This window comes from Mobula birostris, chromosome 13 (genome assembly GCF_030028105.1).
Source record: "Mobula birostris isolate sMobBir1 chromosome 13, sMobBir1.hap1, whole genome shotgun sequence".
In the NCBI taxonomy this organism is placed as follows: domain Eukaryota; kingdom Metazoa; phylum Chordata; class Chondrichthyes; order Myliobatiformes; family Myliobatidae; genus Mobula; species Mobula birostris.
In genome coordinates this window covers 24494377-24510425 of record NC_092382.1, presented here as the reverse complement: position 1 = coordinate 24510425, position 16049 = coordinate 24494377, and the positions used below count along the sequence as shown (strand labels likewise).

General features: G+C 45.6%; 1 protein-coding gene across 1 annotated transcript in view; it reads right to left on the bottom strand.

The window, feature by feature from the left end:
* Positions 1-16049, bottom strand: part of LOC140208579 (NACHT, LRR and PYD domains-containing protein 3-like) — a 125996-nt gene that overhangs the window by 74974 nt on the left and 34973 nt on the right. The window contains exon 4 of the mRNA XM_072277337.1: positions 1207-1303. Within this exon, the coding sequence (XP_072133438.1) occupies positions 1207-1303 (97 nt within the window). The remainder of the gene's footprint in view (positions 1-1206; positions 1304-16049) is intronic.

Genomic DNA, 16049 nt, shown 5'->3' with positions numbered 1-16049 from the left:
CTGTGTAAGTTTCTTCATCTGAACTAGTAACCATGTAACAATTACAGCACGGAAACAGGCCATCTCGGCCCTTCTAGTCCATGCCGAACTCTTACTCTCACCTAGTCCCACCAACCTGCACTCAGCCCATAACCCTCCATTCCTTTCCTGTCCATATATCTATCCAATTTGTTTTAAACGACAACATCGAACCTACCTCAACCACTTCTGCTGGAAGCTCGTTCCACACAGCTACCACACTCTGAGTAAAGAAGTTCCCCCTCATGTTACCCCTAAACTTTTGCCCTTTAACTCTCAACTCATGTCCTCTTGTTTGAATCGCCTCCATTCTCAATGGAAAAAGCCTATCCACATCAACTCTATAAATCCCCCTCATAATTGTAAACACCTCTATCAAGTCCCCCCTCAACCTCCTATGCTCCAAAGACTAAAGACCTAACTTGTTCAACCTTTCTCTGTAACTTAGGAGATGAAACCCAGGCAACATTTTAGTAAATCTCCTCTATACTCTCTGAACTTTATTGACATCTTTCCTATAATTTGGTGACCAGAACTGTGCACGATACTCCAAATTTGGCCTTACCAATGCCTTATACAATTTCAATGTTACATCCAAACTCCTATACTCAATGCTCTGATTAATAAAGGCCAGCAAACCAAAAGCCTTCTTCACCACCCTATCCACATGAGATTCCACCTTCAGGGAACTATGCACTATTATTCCTAGATCACTCTGTTCTACTGTATTCTGCAATGCCCTACCATTTACCATGTATGTCTTATTTTGATTAGTCCTACCAAAATGTAGCACCTCACATTTTTCAGGATTAAACTCCATCTGCCATCTTTCAGCCCAGTCTTATAACTGGCCTAAGTCTCTCTGCAAGCTTTGAAAATCTACTTCATTATCCACAATGCCACCTATCTTAGTATTATTTGCATACTTACTAATCCAATTTACCACCCCATCATCTAGACCATTAATATATATGACAAACAACACTTGACCCACTACCAATCCCTGAGACACACCGCTACACACCGTCCTCCAATCTGACACACAGTTATCCACCACTACTCTCTGGCATCTCCCATCCAGCCACTGCTGAATCCATTTTACTATTTCGATATTAATGCCTAACGATTGAACCTTCGAAGTGCAGCTACAGGACAGAAGTTTAATGATAAAGATCCCAGTGAACATACCTGTAGCCATTCTGATTCTGACTGACGATTGTCGATTGTCGTCGTCTTGTTTACACTTTGGTCGCGGTGCAGGACAGCTCCACCTGCTGGTGATGCCCTGAATTACATACAACAAGCAGACAGTGAGTCAGAGAGAGTACGATTCTTTGCAAAATGTGACCGTATCACCACCCTGTGTATCAGAGCAGCAGTTTGCTTAGGGAACAAACATTCCCTGTTAACATCAACTCCCACACCATGTCTGTACGTCAGTCCAGTGATATCTGGCGAATCCTATTGACAGAGTCAGAGAGCAACAGAGCACAGACACAGACCCTTCAGCACAATGAGACAATGCTGACCACAGTGCCCACAGAGTTGGTCCCAATTTCCTGTGTTGGGCCCATTTCACTCTTGGCCTCTTCACTCCATCTACACATCCCAACTGCTATCGTCACAATCACTGTCTATCTCATTGGTAACTCTGAAGCAAAGCATTCATTAAGCACCGCATCACCGCATCCTCCAGGCACATTTCCTCCCTTGCTCCTGTGTAGTCCTACCCTCAATCTATTCATCCTCCTCTTCTTTTCCCACATGTAGAACGCCTTGGGCTTTCCTTCATCCTGCTTCTCAAGGACACCTCAAGTTCCTTCGACCTCTAAGTCATTACTTAAGCTCCTTCCAGGCTACCTTATAATTTCCTAGAGGCTTGCTTGGATGTTGCTTCCTAAACCTAAATAATGCTTCCTTTTCCCTCTTGCTTAAATGTTCTCATCTCTTGTGACCACAGTTTGTTTATATAAACATTCTTTCACTGTGGGTGGAACCGTATATAAGTGTTCCTGAAACAACCTTCACATTTCCATTGTGTATTTCCCCTTGAAAATGTTTTCCCAATTTACACCCCAAAGTTGCTCCGAATACCATTGTAACAATCCATCCACTAATTAAATACTGTCTCGTAGGGTCTGCTACTATCCTTGTCCATGACCATGATAAAAGTTGGGGTGTTGTGGTCACTGTCTCAAAAGGGCCACCCATTGTGACGTCAGTCACCTGACCAGCATCATTGCCTCATATTAGATACAGTACGGCAACTCCTCCAGTGAGCCCATCCACATACTGTGTCAAGAATCCTTCCTGGACACACAACACATTCTGCCCCATTGACACACTTTGGAGCGAGGAGGTGGAATCAACATCAGGAAAGTTGAGGTCAACAATGATAACAACCTTGTTGCTTTTGCACCTTTCCCAACGCTGCCAAGTTATCTGCTCTCATTATCCCTGTGGCTTTGGGGGAGGCCTATAGAATACTCCCAGAATGATAGCCCCCTTTCCGTTTCTGACTTTCACCCACATTGATGTCCTCTGTGTATGTCGCTGTGATACCATCCCTAATTAGTACAGAGAATTCCCCCCCATTCACCCCCCACCCCCATATGTATTATGAAACAACTAAAACCTGGAGCATCAAACACCAATCCTGCCCTTGTAACAGTCAGGTCTGTGTAATGGTGATAACATGCCATCCATTACTCGGATTTCCAGAAACTGCAGATTTTCTCTTTTTTTTTTGATAGGTCATCATTCAGTCATGGTACAAGTCATAATACATAGCAGAATTAGGTAAAATGGTCATTCTAGTCTGCTCCATAATCAATCATGAAGGATTATTTTTCCAACACTGTATTGTTGCTTCCCTGCTATAATACTCAACCCATTTAGCAATCCAGAACATGAATATACCCAACGATAGCCTCCACCACCCTCTGTGACATCAAATTCCACAGATGAACCAACATTTGGCTGAAGTAATTGCTCTCACCTCAGTTTTAAAGTGAAGCTTCTTTATTCTGAGGCAGCACTCTCAGATCCCAGACTCTCCGTCTAATCAAGACACCCTCTCCATTCCCACTGCATCCAGACTTGCTGTTATTCAGTTGGTGTAAATAATCACCCCCGCCCTAACTTCCACCCCCCCCACACCAAACCCCAACCACCATCCCTCTGAACCCCACTAAACACAGGCCCAGGTCCATCAAATGCTCCACATGCATAATGCTTATTCTTCAGATTATTCTTGTGAACCTTGTTATCAACAGCTGTACTGAATACATTTCCGGGGAAAACAGGACAATTGGTACCAGGATAATGTACTGGGAAAAGCAGTGCTTTCTTTACTCTTCTGTCAACTCTCACAAAATGTTCCAGGGTGAATGTAATACAGATAAACTGGAATCACTGAAATGCTCAGCAGGTAAGGAACAGCTGTGGGGAGAGGAAACAAGTTAGCAATTCGGTTTCCTAACCTTTCATCAGAATGGATTCAAACATCATCCAGTTTTTAGTGGAAAATCTTGGGTTGTTCTCCATGGAGTGGTAGGGACTGAGGGAAGATCGGATGGAGGTTTATAAGATTATGAAAGACATAGATAGAGTAGACGGGGAGTATTGTTTCACTGTTTAGAAATGTCTAATACCAGAGGACATGCAATGAAGGTGTGAGGGAGTAGTTGCAAAGGAAATGTGAGGGTAAGTTTTTCTACTCAGAGAGGTGTGGATGCCTGGAATGCGCTGTCTGTTATGGTGGTGGAAGCCAACACATTGGAAGCTATTAAGAGATGTTTAGGTAGGCACATGGGTGTGAGGAAGATTGAGAGGATATGGACATTGTGTACGTAGGTGTCATTATTTTTTTTGGGGGGGGGGTTGATTTACTTTTTATCTGGTTTGGCACACCATTGTGGCCGATGTGCCTGTTCCTGTGATGTACTGTTCCATGTTCTGTTCTATCTTCAGCATCTTGAGTTTCCCTTTGACTCCCACTGGCAGATAGACAGGTGACAGTGAGGGGGAATTTCCAAAAGTGAATTGAATTCTGAAACCCCGGTCTATTTCTACTGGGGCAAACACAAAATAGCGTATTAATCACAGCCTCTCCCTGCGAGGGATGGAATGGGAACTCATTCTCTGCTTTGCTTCAGAACTTCAGAACCTCAGAACCAAACATCTGAGCACAGAACAGAAATACTCGCTCAACATCTCAAAAACCCGGACAACCTGATCCCCTGATTCATTTTATCTGGGTGAAAACGTGTGGTATCCCAGGATCCAACCTCAGAGGGTCACAGCCCACACCCAGAGCCTCACACATCTTTTCCACATATCACATTGGGTGTTTCCACATCTCACACTGACAGACTCACGCTACCAATATCCAGCCCCTGGAGACGTCTGCTTCACTGCGGAAGGAGGAACATCCAGCCACATCTGTAAAAGCACCAACGTAGACCGAAGCCCAAACACTACCAGTTCCATATTCCTGGAGCCCCCATCCCAAGATTGTATCTCAAGCACCAACTCTCCCAGGGCTCTTTGCTGCCGGTAATATGCGGCAGTGTCTCAGCTAATCCCAGTTCAATCTTCTTGCTGCGTGGGATCTCGCCCAGTACAGCTGGCTGCCATGTTTCCTGCAGTGTAGCAGGAACAAAATGTAAAATTATAAAGTAGAAAATGCTGGGAACTCAGTTCATCAGACTACATCTCTGAAAGGACAAATGGTGGAAGACCCAGTTTCAGAACTGAGACTGTTCGAGATGCTGCCTATCTGCTGAGCGTTTCCAGTATTTTCTCCTCCTTACTTTGAATTTCCTGCAACTGTAGTATTCTCTCCCTCCTCGTTTTAATGCACAGATAGTAACTGATTGTAAAATATCAACAACACCCTAAACAGTAAATGCCACCCCACCCCAACCCATTTGTTAGTTCTCAGTTCATCCTGACCCTGGTGTAATACATCCCATACAGTCAATGCTCACAGCATCCTTTCCTCCCACTGTCACTCTGTTACATTTGCTCCTGAGGCCACTGTCTCTACGCTGAGAGGCGGTGACCACAGAGCGATAAAAAGTACAACACTTGCTGCAGATCTGACAGGCCGTTACCCTGGAAACGGAGGAAGTGGCTCACCGAAAATAACCGAGAAAGGAAACAACAAACTCAACATCAGATGCTGAGAGTTTCATTATTACAAAGATTAACACTGCAGCCATTTTGTAACGGGGAAACTAAAATTGAAATGGCTGTTTTTACCCTGCCTCGTGCTGTATTCAATTAGACCTCTGGTAGTTCTTATTAACAAAGGAAAAAAAAACAACAACAAAAACACACAAAAAAATAAAAAAATAATAAAACAACAACGAATCCTGGAAAATTAAATGAAGTAAAAGGTGAAAGAGAGCACTTTACAACGATGACATAGGTCAGAAGAAAGTTTGCTGATACTGATCAGTGAGGTATCCTAAAATGACACAGCTAGAACAAACAATAAGAAATTTGGCATATACCGTTTGCCCCTGACCAAACTTTATCAATGAGTCATGGAAAGTATCCGATCTGGATACTTCCCGCCTTCGTACGGCTGCTGCTCTGCCCATGAGAAGTTGAAACATCAGAGAACTGTGGACACAGCTGAGCACAGCATAGAAACAGGCCGCCCCCACCCCCCATGAACTGTCTCTATATTCCCCGTTGCCTCAGCAAAACAGGAAACAGAATCAAAGTTCTCCACAAACCTGGACATTCTCACCTCTCCCCACCCATCCGGTGGAAGATTAAAAGAAAACAGAAACATACCACTGGGCTGAAGGATGGCCTCCATTTTGCTGTGATATCAAATTGAATGTTCCCAGTATGATAGGACACAGCTTAATAAGATGGACTGTCGACCTCGCTATCTAACTCCATGTGACCTTGTACCATATGTCTACCTGCACCGCACTTTCTCTGTAACCATAATGATTTGTTACATTCAGTTATTATTTTACCTTCCATCACCTCAATGTTCTGTTGTAATGTATTGATTACTATGGATGGTTCGCAAGACAGGTTTTCACTATACCTCGGTACATGACAAGAATAAACGATTCCCCACTTTAATTGTGTGGAAACATCAGAGAGAACGAGTTTTTCCTCTGGAACATCTGTAGAGAGTTTTCACTAAAGTGTACACACTATTGAGGAACCCACATAGAAATATAGAAACATAGAAAATAAGTGAAGGAGTAGGCCATTCGGCCCTTCGAGCCTGCACCACCATTTATTATGATCATTGCTGATCATCCAACTCAGAACCCCGCCCCAGCCTTCCCTCCATACCCCCTGATCCCTTTAGCCACAAGGGCCATATCTAACTCCCTCTTAAATATAGCCAATGAACTGGCCTCAACTGTTTCCTGTGGCAGAGAATTCCACAGATTCACCACTCTCTGTTTGAAGAAGTTTTTCCTAATCTCGGTCCTAAAAGGCTTCCCCTTTATCCTCAAACAGTGTCCCCTCGTTCTGGACTTCCCCAACATCGGGAACAATCTTCCTGCATCTCGCCTGTCCAATCCCTGTAGGATTTTATACGTTTCAATAAGATGCCCCCTCAATCTTCTAAATTCCAATGACTATAAGACTAGGCGAACCAGTCTTTCATCATATGAAAGTCCTGCCATACCAGGAATCAATCTGGTGAACCTTCTTTGTACTCCCTCTATGGCAAGGAAGTCTTTCCTCAGAGTAGGGGACCAAAACTGCACACAATACTCCAGGTGTGGTCTCACCAAGGCCTTGTACAACTGCAGTAGTACCTCCCTGCTCCACTATTCGAATCCTCTCGCTATAAAGGCCAGCATACCATTCGCCTTTTTCACCGCCTGCTGTACCTGCATGCCCACTTTCAATGACTGGTGTATAATGACACCCAGGACTCGTTGCACCTCCCCTTTTGCTAATCAGCCACCATTCAGATAATATATATATACACACACACACACATAAATGGAATACGCTTAATTCTCACATTAATATGGTCACATACCCGGAAATATCGGCAAGTCGTAACAGGGGAATGGAATCAAGAACAAAATGCCCAGACAGAAAGAGATGACGTCACAGATCTGGATGTCACTGCTGGTCTCAACGGGTGAAAGATAAAACTGCTCATACACGTGGGGTGATGCCCCGAACGTGGAGTTACTGCCATTAATCTTCTCTGTCTGCAAGAGCACAACAGGCCGAATGGCCGCTTCCCGTGTACTGGAACTATGTAAAACAATTGTCGACCCCAGGCATCGCTGCAGGTGAAGTTTAGATCCGCTACCAGGCCGGGTGATGGACATAAAGATCCCCGGGTACAACTCCACAGATGGGAGTAGTTCCAGCATCCCGCCTCATCCCGCTCCCAGGACTAGAGCAACAGGGGCTGAGCGGAGGCTCATCTCCGGCGGCTCGGTGTGAAGGTCCCACAACCAGGATCGACCCCGGCAAGTTTTGGCCAGCAACCCGGACCGAAACCGCCTGTCCGTGTGACTTAACGATACTCACTACCCATCGTCAGATTTCCCGCTCGGGACCGGCCTCAATACTCACCGATGGGAGCTTCCCCCGCAGACAGTAAATCTTCCCCCGGCTCCCCGCCAACGATCCGCATCAACGCTGAACGGAAAGGAAACCACCGACTATCGAGACTGAGCATGCGCAGTATGAGCTCCGCGTCTCCAGCGCTGTGGTGGGCGGAGAGCGGTGGTGGGGGAGCGGATACAAACCTGCAGATGCTGCAGCTCCGCGGTAAACGGGATTGGTGAGTCTCTCATGTCAATATTAGAATCAGGTTCAATATCACCGGCACGTGTCATAAAAATGTGTTGCCTTTACGGCAGCAATACTAAGTAATACATAATAACAGAGAAAAACTGTGAACCACAATAAGGACGTGTGTGTGTGAGTGTGTACAATTTTTTGAGAAGCACAGATGAATGCAAGAGGTTCAAATCTCCCGTAAATAGGGTCATACATCGGGAAACAGTGGCTGCACTTCAGCAGGTCATAACGGTAAAATGGGCTGAAAAACAAATGCCCACCCACAGTGGGAGGAGGTGACTAATCTGGACGCCAGCGCCTTGTCTGAACGGGCGAAAAATGAAAGATGAAAGATGGGTATAGTCCCGGCATCACCGCCTCATTCCTCCCCCGCCCGTCAGGACGAGAACAACAGGGACTGAGCGGAGGCTCATTTCGGACGGTTCTCTGTGAAGGTCTCACAACCCGGACCGACGCCGGCAGGTTCTGCTCCAGGAAGCGGGGCGAGGCCGCCAATTCGGAGAAGTTAACGGCACTGACTGCCCAAGATCAGGCCTCCCCGCTTGGGACCAGCCTCGATACTCACCGATGTGAACTTGATATCTTCACCCCGCAGTCAGCGATCCCTCCCTCGGCTCAGTAAAGCAGAGCGGAGGGCGGGACTTGGGAAAAAAAGCGGTGTGACGAACCAGCAGCAATAGATTACAAATGGAGTCTGGTTTTGATGTTAAAACCACTATCTTTATTAGTAACTACTTATAATATCTTAACTTAAGCAGGATAAACAAAAGTTAACAGTGTTACGTAGGCACATATGTGTGTGGCTTCCAAGGTAACAAACTTGGAAACAAAGCTAGAGTCTTACGAGGGTGAAATATGCAAGTTCGGTTGTCCACGAAGTGAATAATGGGAGAGAGAGAGAGATATCTGTAATCCCAGGCAAATGCAGAGAGTAGGCGATCACGTCGAATTTCACAGATAAACGGAAGAGCCGTCGTCGAAGATCTTATCCGTTGAATCGATCCAAAGTCCACTCAAATATCTCACCAAAGTGACCTGTCACAGGAATGTCGTCTTCAAGTGGTGACCACATCATATACCCAGGCAAGGGTTAACTTCGAGTGGTCCCACAGGACATTCCTGAACCCACTCCGATGGATTATACGATGTTTGAGACACGTTCATCTGGAGCAATCCTGCCCCGGCAGTTCTTAGTTCCAACTCGTACTCAGACTGCCAGAGTAGCTGTTCGTTCGTTCGTTTGTTCTCTCTTTCTCTCTTTCTCTTTCTGTATTTTAATCTGCACAAACTGTGAAAGCTTCTGACTGACGTCATAGTCCCGTCTCACTCAGGTGCTCTTAAAGTGACAGTCCACAGTGCGAAACCGCAGGCCCGTAACACCCGCAACTGCTGCACATCTGCGGTAATGTGTGATCACGTGACCGGTGGGAGGGTCTCCCCTGACAATGTCAGAATCTGGTTTAATATCACCGGCAATGTCCTGGAACGTGTGATCTTTACGGCAGCAGTACAATGTAATTCATCATAGCCGAAAAAAGTAAATTTATAGATGTGTGTGTGTGTGTGTGTGTGTGTATTAAATTAAATAAGAGTGCAAAATTTAAATTAAAGCGTAATTAACCGATTCTCCACTGTAGTTGTGTGGAAATATAAGGCAGCCTGGATTGCTGATTTAGATCTTCCAGGGGGAGGTTTAATTGTACTGTACACATTTTTGAGAAGTGCAAATAAATGGAAAAGTTGTTAAATCTCGGAAAGATGTGGTCATAGAAACATAGAAAACATACAGCACAATACAGGCCCTTCGGCCCACAAAGCTGTGCTGAACATATCCCTACATTCGAACTACCTGGGTTTTACACATAGCCCTCTATTTTTCTACTGCTGCATATAGTCATCCAGGAGACTATTCAAAGACCCTATCGTTGCCGGCTCCACCATCTCCACCGGCAGCCCATTCCACGCACTCACCACTCTCTGCGTAAAAGTCTTACCCCTGACATCTTCTCTGTATCTGCGTCCAAGCACCTTAAAACTGTGCCCTCTCGTGCTAGCAATTTCAGACCTGGGAAAAAAGCCTCTGAATATCCACACGATCAATGCCTCTCATGATTTTGTACACCTCTAATAAAGATAATTGAGGTCGAATCGTTCGGATAGAGATGGTGCTCGGTACTCGGTGTCGGAGGGCTGATCGGAGCTCGAGGTTTTCTGAAGACTCAGAGTTGACTGTGTTGGAGCATGGCAGGGAGAGTTTTCTTCCTTCTCCCGTCTGCGTGAGATGCGGACTGTTCCTCATCAAGTTATGGTATTGTTGCACTGTTGTAACTATATGTTATAATGTCTTGGTCTGTCCGGTGTTTTGTGATATCACACCGGAGGAAATATTGTATCATTTCTTAATGCATGCATTACTAAATGATAATAAAAGAGGACTGCTAGTCTTCATAATCTAATTTTACAAATTATCCAGCTGCTGCTGGGTGATCAGATTAAATCGGTTATTTCCCTCAGTCCTATTTCTCGGAGCACTGTAACTGCAGATTCCAAATATAGTTGTAAACTGTACCGAAATTTCGACCCTCCTTGTGGAACACGGCTGCCCGCTGCCTTCCGGCCAGAATTCACTCTAATCATCTGCCTCCTGTGAGTAAGCCAATTGTGAACCAATCAGCCAGGTTTCCCTGTGTCCCATGCCTCCTGACTTTCTGAATGAGTCCACAATGGGGAACTGATCAAACGCCTGACCAAAATTAATGCACCCAGATCGACAGTTCTGATTCTTCTGTTTGTTTTAATTTCACTTTTTCAAATAATTCTGTCTGGCTCAGAAAGGACTACACGTCCCTGAATTGTAGTCTGTGTTGCGTATTAATGATAATTTTGTTTTTGTTCCACAACACTCTTTGCCCTCTCATTCACTATACCAGTCCCACCCTGGTCTGACTGTCCAAATGCACCAACTCTCACTTGTTCAAGTTGAAAACTACTGACCATTTCTCAGACCATTTCCGTAACTAACCAAGATGTCTTGGAAATTCATTGTAACCTGTTGCAATATCAGCTAGACTCCCGAAATTAGTATCAAACTGGCTAACCGTGCCATGTACATTCTTATACAAATCAATGGCATGAATAACAAATTAATCAGGTCTCGACACTGACACACACATCCCACTCGTCACAGGCCTCCATTCGCTAAATCCATCTTCAATCATCACCCTCTGCTTCTTGTTCTCGATCCCGGTGTGAATCCACCTCGCTAGCTCCCCGTGAATCCCATGTGACCAAACCTTCCAGATCAGCTGCCATGCGGGATCTCCTTACAGACATTTCCAAAGTTCAGATGAACAACATCACTGCCCTATTTCATCAATCCTCATAGTTAGCTCTTCAAAAACCTCCAGAATACTTGAGAGGTATGATGTCCCACTGGGTGTGCAGACGGCAATTTCCCCATAACCAATGTCCAACCGCCTCAGACTTCAGCTTCACTGCAGACTGAGGAAATTCCAAACCAGCTGTCGAATTACCAACCTGGACTGAAGCCTGTATACTGCCAGTTCCATATTCTCAGAGTCACCTGCCCAATATTATCACCCGTACAAAGACGCTCTGGTGCCGGTGATTTGCCGTGATGTTCCTACTATTTCCAATTCACAAACTGAGATGGAACTGGAACCTAATGACCCTCTGCCGTGGCCAGTGGTCAGGCTGGTTCCCCGGTCTGTAGATTGTGAGAGGATGCAGATACACTTCAGCTTGTTTCCAACGACTAAACTGAGCACATTTGATCACAATGCCATTGCTGTGTGGGATCTTGCCCAGCACAGCTATCTGCCATGTTTCCCCTCAGTGTAGCAGGAACAAAATGTAACATTATAAAGTAGAAAATTATGAGAACTCAGTACATCAGTTTACATCTATGAAAGGAGAAATGGTGGAAGACCCAATATCAGAACTGGAACTGTCCAAGATGCTGTCGATCTGCTGAGCTTTTCCAGTATTTTCGTCATCTTACTTCAAATTTCCTGCAACTGTAGTATTCTCTCCCTCTTCATTTTAATGCACAGATGGTAACTGATTGCAAAATATCAGCAACGCGCTAAAATCTAAATACCATCCCACTCCAATCAGTTCGTTATTTCATAGTTCATTCTGACCTTGGTGTAATACATTCCATACAGTCAATGCTCACAGCATCCTTTCCTCCCACTGTCACTCTGTTACATTTGCTCCTGAGGCCACTGTCTCTACGCTGAGAGGCGGTGACCACAGAGTGATAAAAAGTACAACACTTGCTGCAGCTCTGACGGGCTGTTACCCTGGAAACGGAGGAAGTGGCTCACCGAAAATAACCGAAAAAGGAAACAACAAACTCAACATCAGATGCTGAGAGTTTCATTATTACAAAGATTAACACTGCAGCCATTTTGTAACGGGGAAACTAAAATTGAAATGGCTGTTTTTACCCTGCCACATGCTGTATTCAATTAAACCTCTGGTATTTCCAGCTATCAAAAAAAAAACAAACAAAAAAAAACACACAATCCTGGAAAAGATGCAAAACAAAACTTCACAATGAAGGCAAAGTTTAGAAGAGAGATTGCTGAAATATATCATTGCGGCAATGGGATACAGACTGGACAGAGGTTGAACAAGATAAGCAGGGAATGAGCAGATGAAACCAGGTGGGAAAAGGAATGTCGTCCAGTAATACACAGATACTGAAATAATAGTACACACTACTAGATAACAGATTCCAATATTACAAAGCCAGAACAAACAATAAAAACTTTGGTATATGTCCTTTTCCACTCTACACATTTTATCAATGTTCCGCAGAGAGTATCCCATCCGGGTACTTCACATCTTCACACGGCTACCGCTCTTCCTTTAACTGAATGAAATAGCGGAGAACTGTGGACACAGCTGAGCACATCATAGAAACCAACTTCCCCTCCATGGACTCAGTCTACACTCCCCACTGCCTCAGTAAATCAGCCAACATAATGAAAGATCCCCACAACCTGAACATTCTCACTTCTCACCCTCCCACTGGGGCGAAGATAAAATAAAACAGAAACATACCACCCAGGCTCCGTGACGGTGTCCATTCGGCTGTGATAAGCGAACTGAATGTTCCCCAGCGGGATGAGTGGACTCCTGACCTCACAGTCTAAATCGATGTGACCTTGTACTACATATCTACCTGCACTGTACTTCCTCTGTAACCAGAATGAGTTGTCACACTCTGGTATCGTTTTACCTCAATGTACTGCTGTAATATATTCATGTGTATGGATAATACCGAAGACACGGTTTTCACTCTACTTCTGTACATGTAAATCAAACTAAAGATTCCCCATTTTAATCGAGTGGAAATATTAGACACCTGGCTTGCTCCTTTGGAACTTCTGGAGGGAGTGTACACATTTCCGACAAACCCAGATAGATGAAAATAGAAGACTTAATTCTCGCATTAATAGGGCCAGATATTGAGAAGCATTTCGGCAAGTAATAGCAAAGGAAAAAAGATGGAAATAAACTTCCCAGTCCCCGAGAGGACGTGAGAGATCTGGATCTCACTGTCCTGTCTGAAAGGGTAAAGATGAAACTACTCATACACGTGGATCAGTGTCCCGAGGGAGCGATTACTCTGTTTAACCCTGGAGTCTGCAAGAACACAACAAGCCGAACGGCCGCTTCCAGTGTAAAACAATTATCGACCCCAGGTATCGATCTCGGTGAAGTTTGGATCCGATACCTGGCCGGCTGATGGGGGTAAAGTTTTGCAGGTACAACTGAACGGATGGGTTCAGTCTCGGCATCACCACCTCATCCCGCTCCTGGGACCAGAACAACCGGGGCTGAGCGGCGGCTCATCTCAGGCGGTTCGGTGTGACGGTCCCATAACACGGACCGACCATGACAGGTTGTGTCCAGGAAGCGGGACGAGGCTGCCAGTTCGAGGAAGTTAACGGGACTCTCTGCCCAACAAAAGTTCCCTCCTCCACGGGATCGGTTTCAGAACTCATCGATGGGAAATTGTCGGTCTCGTTCTCCCCTCGGGACCAAACGGCGATCCGATTCAACAGAGAACGGAAAGTAAACCATTGCCCACCCGGAGACTGTGAGAGCGGCGGCGGGGCCGCGGAAGCAATCGGAAGCAGATCAGCGTTTGAAATGGGAGCAAGAAACTGGATCACGTGATGGGTGGAGGGTCTCCTGTCTGAGCCGGTTCCTCAGCTCCTCGGTTCCCACACTCTGCCCGACCTACCTGCCGCACTACACATGTAATTTCATATTTCCACCAGCTTCATTTTAAATTTTTCTACGGTACCTTCGCCGTCTCCATCGCTCGCCGCAACCCACCTCGTCTGACACACAATTCAGACCTGAACAGGTATTGTACAGGTTTCATTCATATAACTTCTATGTTTATAAACACTGATTTCTATTTACATTCCTCCGGCCTCACTGGACAGGAACACTGAAACATCAAGTGAGAAACAGCAGGAGGTGGCCATTCAGCCCCTCCAACCATCAACAAAATGACGGCTGCTCTCCCATCTCAGCCACATGTTTCTGCCCGATCCTCATTTCCTCGGTCTTCACACATCTGCCGGCCTCTGTTTTATGTGAAGACGATCAGAGATCGTCATCGTCCTCCAGGGATCAGTCTGCTGAATCTCTGAAACAAATACTCTCTAATCTCCTTGATAATCCTCCATGGAATTAAAATCCATCTTCTGCAGCCCCGTGTTGCCCCAACCACTCACTTCCCACCCCCGTTACTATTTCCACCTTCCCACCTCCCCCCTCACCTGGATCCACCTCTCACTCCCCAGCTCTTGCCCCATCCCCACCCCTCACCTTTTTTCTCTGACTATTTCCCGTCCACTCTCAGTCCAGAGGGAGGGTCTCGGCCCGAAATGTTGACTGTCCATTTCCCTCCATAGATGCTGCCTGAACCACTGAGTTTTGCCGGCAGTTTGTTGTTTGGTCTGTGTAACCCGTGTTAGTATGGGGAGCGGGATTTTACACCATATTCCAGCACAATCTCACCAAAGCCTGAATAATTGTTACGGTAATTACCAGAACAATTACCGTAATTGTAAATGAGAAGCCTGCAAATGCTGGAAATCCAAAGCAACACACAAAATGCTGGAGAAACTCAGCGTATCAGGCAGTATCTATGGAAAAGAGTAAACCGTCGACATTTTGGGCAAAGAGCCTTCTTCGTTACTGAGGAAGGAGAAGGAAGATATCTGAATAAAAACAGGTAGGGGAAAAGAGGCGAGCTGGAAGGTGATAGGTGAAGTCAAGTGTCGTACAGGTCAAGGGCTGGAGATGAAAGAATCAGAGACGTGTTAAAAGGAGAAAGGTGAAGGAAGGGATCCAGGGAGAAGTGATAGGCCGGCGAGAAGAAATGAAAGTTCACAGTGTGGAATAGAGAAGTTTGCGGGGTGGGTGATTTGTTTACTGGAAGGAGAATTCAATATTCATATAATCAGGTTGTGGGATGGAATACAAAATGTTGCTCCTCCGCTCTGAGGGTGGTCTGATCTTGGCACAAAAGGAGGTCATAAATCGAGACATCGGAATGGGAATCAGAATTAAAATGTTTGGCCACTGTGAAGTCCCCCTTGTGGTAGATGATACCGAGATGCTCAACAAAACGGTCTCCCAACTTATGGCGGGCCTCACCAATGTAAAGGAGGCCGCATCGGAAGCATAGGACACAATGGATGACCCCAGCAGATTCGCAGGTGAAATGTTGCCTCACCTGGAAGGACTGCTTTGGCCTCTGAATGGAGGTGAGGGAGGAGGTGTACGGGTAGGTGTAGTACTCAGGCCGCTTGCAGCGATAAGTGGGTGGAGGGAGATTAGTGAGGAGGAATGAATGAACAAGGGAATTGTGGAGGGAGTGATCCCTGTTGAAGGAAGAAGGCAGGGTGGGAGCAAGGAAGCTAAAGATATGATTAGTTGTAAGATCTATTTGGAGATGGTGGAAGTTGCAGAGGCTGAAGGGGTGGTAATTAAGGACAACAGGAACTCTATCACTATTATAGTGGTGGGAAGATGGGGTGAGCAGGAACGGAAGGAAAATGGAGGAGAAATGAGTGAGGACAGCATCAATAGTGGAAATAGGACAGCCACATGATGGGAACAGATGTGGCGGAAGCGAAGAATAATATAATGTACTTTTG